This window comes from Garra rufa, chromosome 11 (assembly GCF_049309525.1).
Source record: "Garra rufa chromosome 11, GarRuf1.0, whole genome shotgun sequence".
Lineage (NCBI taxonomy): Eukaryota > Metazoa > Chordata > Actinopteri > Cypriniformes > Cyprinidae > Garra > Garra rufa.
This window is the reverse complement of record NC_133371.1, coordinates 21,527,901-21,535,178: the sequence shown is the minus strand read 5'-3', so window position 1 is coordinate 21,535,178 and position 7,278 is coordinate 21,527,901. Positions and strand designations below refer to the sequence as shown.

General features: G+C 37.6%; 1 protein-coding gene across 1 annotated transcript; it reads right to left on the bottom strand.

The window, feature by feature from the left end:
• Positions 1 to 3,158: 3,158 nt before the first annotated feature.
• LOC141345977 (extracellular calcium-sensing receptor-like) lies at positions 3,159 to 6,703 on the bottom strand. The gene is made up of 6 exons (XM_073850893.1): positions 6,483 to 6,703; positions 5,887 to 6,178; positions 4,817 to 5,650; positions 4,453 to 4,680; positions 4,168 to 4,291; positions 3,159 to 4,072 (listed from the first exon to the last, which is right to left on the bottom strand). The coding sequence occupies exons 1-6, from the start codon at positions 6,701 to 6,703 to the stop codon at positions 3,159 to 3,161; spliced, it is 2,613 nt and encodes an 870-aa protein (XP_073706994.1).
• Positions 6,704 to 7,278: the final 575 nt, after the last annotated feature.

The window sequence follows — 7,278 nt, the reverse complement described above, 5'->3', positions numbered from 1 at the left end:
AGTAAATATATTGTTATCCACTTCATTCTTTCCTTCTGATGTTTGTGTTGTGTATTATTTTTTTTATTTGGCAAAATTTGGAATCTTTGCCTTGTCTGGTGCCCAAATAGCACTATTAAGTACAACCCTAAGTTGATTAAATTTACCTTTGGGGGCCGCCACTATTACAACATAAGCCTTTTGGGTTGAAATAAAAATCTATTTAGGCTACTTCACATTGCCTGTTTTATGCCAGGTGTTTTACCCGTACGGCACCACGTAGTCTGTGATGTCACGTGTCAATAGTCTGTCTGCGAATCATGCACCTGACAAATATCCTAATTTACAAAAAAAAAAAAAAACAAAAAAAAAAAACTAAAACTAACACTGTAACTAATAAAAACTAAATTAAAACTAAGCAATTTCAAAGTATAAAAACTAATAAAAACTAGTAAATCTGCCTCTAAAACTAATTAAAACTAACTGAATTTGAAAACAAAAAGTCAAAACGAAATAAAAACTAAAACTAATGAAAAATCCAAAACTATTATAACCTTGTTCAGGGCCCAAGTATTGTATAGCGTTTAGCACTTTCCATGTGTTAGCTACTCTACGCTAGCCATCCTACGTTTTCCCTAGTCTAAGCCACGTCTAGTTAACTAGTCTAGTCATTTGTGTTTTGATTCCCTGCCTGGTTTATATCGTCTGTTTCGCCACCGATCGACCCTCGCCTGTCTTAATTACTCTTATGTATTGCCTGTCTATACCTGTTTGCCGATGTTTGACCCTGCCTGTGTTTGACCATGTCTCAGTCTACTAATAAAGCTTTGCATTTGGATCCGCCCACTTCTCGCTCTCGTCTCCACGTAACACTATGTCTGCTTTCACAGCCTTTGTTTCTCTTTTAATTAAAATTGAAAGAGTTGTTGAAAGCTTAATTCAAATCAAGCTAAATTGAAAGCTTGTAGTTCCTCCAAGGGTTGGTCTCTGCAGGTCAGAGTAATGGGAGTGCTGAAAGGTCTTTATAATTGGTCGAGAAAGCTACCTGTTCCACATAAAGGTTGGTTGTAAGCTTAAACACTATTGGCTTACAGATTAAAGGGGAGTGATAAATCCAACATAGACAATATTTATATTGTAGCCGAGCATTCCTTAATATTACTTTTTACAGCATGTTCGGAATTCTGCATGTCCAAGGTTTACTGACGTCATCAGCTCCACGAATGTATCAATAATAATAAAATATATATATATATATATATTAAAATCTATAACAATCAAAAACAAATTACAGTTATTATTTTAACAATATATGTCTCTTTTAAAATAACACTAATAGAGAATGTGAAGCTATTTCTCAGCGTGTTGCATATTGGGGTGGCGGTGCCATCTTTTTTGCCCCACACTAATGGCCCTGTCCCAAAAAACACACTTCACATGCACTTTAGGTCTTCAGAACTTACACTGGCTGTCGTGTGCGTGTCTGTTAAAGGGATACAGTAGTTCACCCAAAAATTAAAATTGTCCCATGATTTACTCACCCTTAAGCAATTTGCCAACTTTGAAGGCTTTGTTGCAAATTTTGATGTTTTGTCTCACTGTAACATATGTGTCAACAACAATAAAATAATGACTAAAGTTTCAAGATATAATGCAAACCAAATAATTATGGTTGTATATATAAAAAAAAGCTATTGTAATTGCTGCTGTCAAGCATCAATACTTAATACCTGAAGGGCTGTTAGGACCAAAACTGTACATCTTTGTTGAACTGCTCCAAACCATTTCATAGCACCTTTGCCCTCTGGTCGGGATGACTTGAACACAGCTATTACCACCATAGTCTTGACCAGGATGCTGGAGACACACAGGACAAAGCTTATGCCAAACACAGCATGTCTTAACTGACAAGTCCACAACTTTGGCCGGCCAATGAACAGCAGCACACACAGAAAAAAGCTATTGTAATTGCTGCTGTCAAGCATTAATACTTACTAGTCAAGCGATCAAAAACTGCATCTGAAGTGGGATTTAGGTATATTTACACAGACTGTAAATGCTGCTCAGCTATTTCAAATCAACTGTCACTTTAAACATTAATGAAATTAATAGTGGCACACATCCCTGGTAAAAATGAGTTGTGGCTCTAGTGTTTTTTCTTCTTCAGTATGTAGCAGTAAAGACTGTGAAGGACCCTTTCAACTATTTATCTTCGAAAGCACTTTATGACACGGCTGCCCATGCAAATGCAAAATGAAACGGAAGTGATGGATTGTAGGATTGACACTGGACTGGAAAAAGTTTTGAAAGTCCAAGAGCATCAAAAAAAAAAAAAAAAAAGGTGAGGAAAGCTCACCCAAAATTATATGTCTTGTCTGTAAGGATGAAAAAGGTTCTAAGGATCTGAAAAAGGATCTAAGGTTGAAAAATTGAGAGGCTTTCAGTAAATCCCTTTTCATGAGATTACAGAACGCTGTTGGCGTATAGAAGGCATTTGATTTTTCTGCCATCAAGGGTCAGACCAGGACAAAAGGACTTTTGTCAGTTAATTAATATAGATATTAAATAGAGTCAGGATGAGACTGCAGTCGTTAACTTTACTACGACATTTGTCATTAACTTTACTACGACATTTGTTTCCATTGTATATGTCCTTTATGATCAAAGATTGTGTTTAAAGTATATGTAAAGTATTTATGTAAAGCATATATACAGTTAGATTACTTACTTTGGTAATTTTGTAGCATTGTGGACCTGTGAGGCATGACATTTTATTAGTTTTATAAGTCTCCACATATAGCAGAATCACAATAAAGCTCACTTGACTTGACATGACATTGAATTATTCATAGGCATTTCTCATAGGAATGGCACATTTTAATTAAATAAACCATTGAGCTATTCAAGCTGTTTTGACAAACTTTGTTTTTTTAATAATTTTTTAAGTCAAACTATTTTATAAGGACAAGTTAAACAATTTTATAAAGGTGGTAAACCTGTGAAGTAGACATGTAATAAAATGTGTAAAAGACATGTAATGTATAACATTTTAAAGAAAACAAATTAATTTTAATAATTAAAATACCACAAAAGTAAAGAAAAACAAACAAACAAAAAAAACTTTATTCATGTAGGAAAAAAAAAAACATTTCACGTTTTAACATCACTGTAATGCAAGCTTATTTCTTTTGTGTTTCTCTTCCCATGATGGCATTTTTAGTGTTTCTCTCGGGATGTAAAAGGATGATGTAGCACTTTGGGGCAAATATGGCCATAAGTAATCCAAAACTAGAAGCTAAAATGGCAAATATCTCCACAGCCACTGCATATTTACCTGGTGAGCTCACATATGCTGGAACAAATGCAATCCACACAGCACAGAAGATCAACATACTAAAAGTGATAAACTTTGCTTCATTAAAATTATTTGGAAGATTTCTTGCCAGGAAGGCTAATAAGAAACTTACTGCTGCCAACAGTCCAATATATCCCAGTAGCATAGAAAAACCAGCAACTGAGCCTATAGCACACTCATATACTATTTTAGAGCGGATATACTGGTTGTTTTTATAGGGTGTTGGGGAGGCAATTGATAGCCAGACTGCACATATCACAACCTGAAGGGCTGTTAGGACCAAAACTGTACATCTTTGTTGAACTGCTCCAAACCATTTCATAGCACCTTTGCCCTCTGGTCGGGATGACTTGAACACAGCTATTACCACCATAGTCTTGACCAGGATGCTGGAGACACACAGGACAAAGCTTATGCCAAACACAGCATGTCTTAACTGACAAGTCCACAACTTTGGCCGGCCAATGAACAGCAGCACACACAGAAAACACAGTTTAAGTGAGAACAGTAGTAGGAAGCTGAGCTCTGAATTGTTGGAGCGCACTATTGGAGTATTACGATGAAAAGCAAAAATAACCATCACAAGAAAACAGAAGAAAGTGCCAAGCAGGGAGGCAGTGGTCAGAGAGATTCCCAGAGGTTCTTCATATGATAAAAACTCTACTTCTTTGGGGACACATTGATCCTTATGTGGATTTGACCAGAAGTCTTCTGGACATACTGTGCACTCAATAGCATCTGTCAGAAAAACACAATAAAAAAGTAGTAGAAAAAAAGTCCAAGAGAAAATACCCTTTCAAATTACTTTTTACATTTTGGAAAATTATTTCTACCTGTTGTATTAGAAATGTCTCCATCTCCACATGGTAGGCAGTCAAAACAGCAGACAGGAAGGCCCTTCTTTGTGGCTCGCCTGGTGCCTGGGGGGCAGCTCTCACTGCACACAGACCTTGGGGGCTTGAAGAGAAACCATCTGTTATTTAGTTATGGGGTTGTCACCTCTTTTACATAATGAATAGGTTAACCTTTATTTTATTTTTAATTGTTTGGTTTTATAGCATTGACTAGTATTACGACTATCTGCAAAAAGGATGACATTAACATGCAATGTTAGTTACTTTTTTTGTCTCAAAGTTCCAGTATATTGCATCCTCATCCAATGTGAGCACCATCCCTGTTGCCACCCCTTCGTTTACTACACCGATCTTTTGGACCGTTATCGACCCATCAGAGCTTGGCTGCCAGTTCAGCACATCATAGATGGCCAGAGCATCTCCATTCTTATCGAATGACACATGATCCCCAAAGCCTGTGGTGAAGTTCACTTTTTGTAGGTAGTGAACAAGCTGTACAGTTTGTAGACAAGACAGGTGTTACATATTTATGTGAAATTTGAATTAATATAGAGCACATATTTTGCATTTCCACATTCAGCTCTTTTGTATGCGTTGAGCAAACCTGCACTATACCTGTCAGTCTCACCTGCCAGGGTTTCAGGTTGATTATGTCGGCACATTTGTTCCCACTGAATGGTCCTCTCCCCTCCTCACACTGCATCAGGTCATGAAGTGCATGTGCTAGGGCATACACTGCCTTATAGACATTATAAGATGCCCTCAACTCAGAAACATCAGTGTATGGTGTGTTTGTGGTGCTCAGATCCTCCTGTCCTGTACACATCTTTTTCACACCACTCTCAACTCCATCTGGCTCTCTACCACCATTTTCAAAACTGCACCCAAACATGTTTTTCCAGAAGATCCTTAACATATTATTTTTTGGATCATTGTTTGGATGAAGACGTAGCAGGAAGTCATGAAGCCCTGGTATTTCTCCACGTCTGATAGCAATGCCCAGTGTGCCCCCCAGGAAGGGCAGGAAATGTGGAGTTTGGTATTCAAGAGAGGTGGCCCAAGCTTCACTCGCAATCCACTGCCTACCTGTCATGTTCTGTAACACCACCTCATCCATCAAAGGCAGCAGATAGGATGAAAGAGCAAAAACAACCACCACTCTAGCTGTAGAGGCCAGAATTACTCCTGTTATATGCTGAATATCTCTAGGGTTGTGATCATTGGGCAGGAATTCAGAAAAAGCAATACAATGTCCAAACAGCTGCATTTCCTGTTGGAACAACTGAGCAGCATAGACGCCGTAGTCATCTTCACTGTAGAGGAGACCAACCCAGGTCCATTCAAAATGCCTCAAGATCTGAACCATAGCCCGCACCTGGAAGGCATCACTGGGAATCGTTCTGAAAAATGAGGGGTACTTTTTCCTGTTACTTAAACAGGAGCATGTGGCATAATGACTGACCTAATGAGGGGAGATGAAAAGTCACAATCAGACAAAAAAAAAGAAAAAGAAAAAACATTTAAATTTAATTTAAAAAGTGCTTTTGTAACATTTTTCATACATCAGCAAGAAAAGTCAATTCTGAAAGAAGAGTGAGGATATAAATGTGGCCACAAAGGACTAGAAAGGACCAAAAAAAAAAAAAAAGTGCTAACATAAGCATACAGTGTATTTTTACTTTTTTCATCCCATCTTACTATAGGTACTCGAAACAGCCCCAGGACACTAGAAATTGCAATGGAAGGAGTTGAACTTGCATCCCCCACAATTCCAACCACTGGAGGAGGGCCAGTGCAGTTGAGGTTAGAGAAGGACTCCTCTGTTCCACTACCCAGGGACATGGCAGCCCGGAACGCCATTCCTAGCATCACACAGTTGTCATAAAGATGGTAACCAAGAGTGATGTTAGGCAATAGGTTGGGAGTATTATTGATCTCATCTATTGCAAAAGCCATGGTCTGTGCATGCTGGAAGCCTTCCATATTGAATCTTAGAAAAAGACATTTAGTGATATTAAAAAGATTACTAACTGACAGACAAACTAATTCAAGCATTAATACATCAGATTTCATACATCACTTGATGACATTTCCTATTCTAAACACTTTTCACTACACATTTTAATTTTAATACAGATTTTTTGATAAATTAAGCATTACTGTTGTCAACAAACAAACAAACAAACAACAAATTAAGGGAAGGTAAGAGAGGTGATACACAACATAACATTATCATTAATTTATTATTATTATTATTTCTCTACTTTTATAGTTATGCAGTCAGTCTGACTCACTTTTCACAGTATGGTCGTTCTGGTTCCATTCTAAAGCTCAGATCTGGAAACACTGTGAAAAAGTGAACATGAAACAGGCCTCCAAGTATAAAATCTCCATCCTTGTACATTCCATTTAATCTGAAGCGTCCTTGTAACAAACAGGTACCTGATCTGAGGTCTGAATCTGCAGAGATACAGTTAAATGACAGGTATAGAGAAATATACAGAGTAAGCCACATCTCTCTCTCTTTCTGATCCACTCACCCTCCCAGCTAACTAAATTATGATGAACGTTGGGTGGTGTTGCTTTAAATTAGCAGGTGCCAAGTGGGTATCCCTAGAAATCAGGACGTCACTCTCCTGTCCCTACCGGCAAAAGACCAGGAAACAGTACCGATGGAATAATGGACACATGCACAATAAATCGTTGCTCAGGGAAATTGTGAAGGCTTATTTTAAACATGCTAAGCTTTGGTTTTGCAACAGTGTTTTTCCTCAGAATGTCCTCTAGATGTCAGTCATGGACTTAACTTTTGACTACTAATTTTACTTATGTTAAATAGTAGAATAAAGAACAGAAATCTTCCCTAACAAAAACATATTGTGACACTACCATGGAACAGTGACGCTATCTGATATTAATACCGAAGTATTAAGAATGTTATTAATCAAACTGAATGATTATCATAATTATAGACTTTTACAGTCAGAATTTATTTACATACCGTTATATATTTACATACATGCACAAAGCGCGTCAGGATCAGAGCTCATCCTTCAGCTGCATACTCCTCCTAAGTAGCTTCCTGCCCTT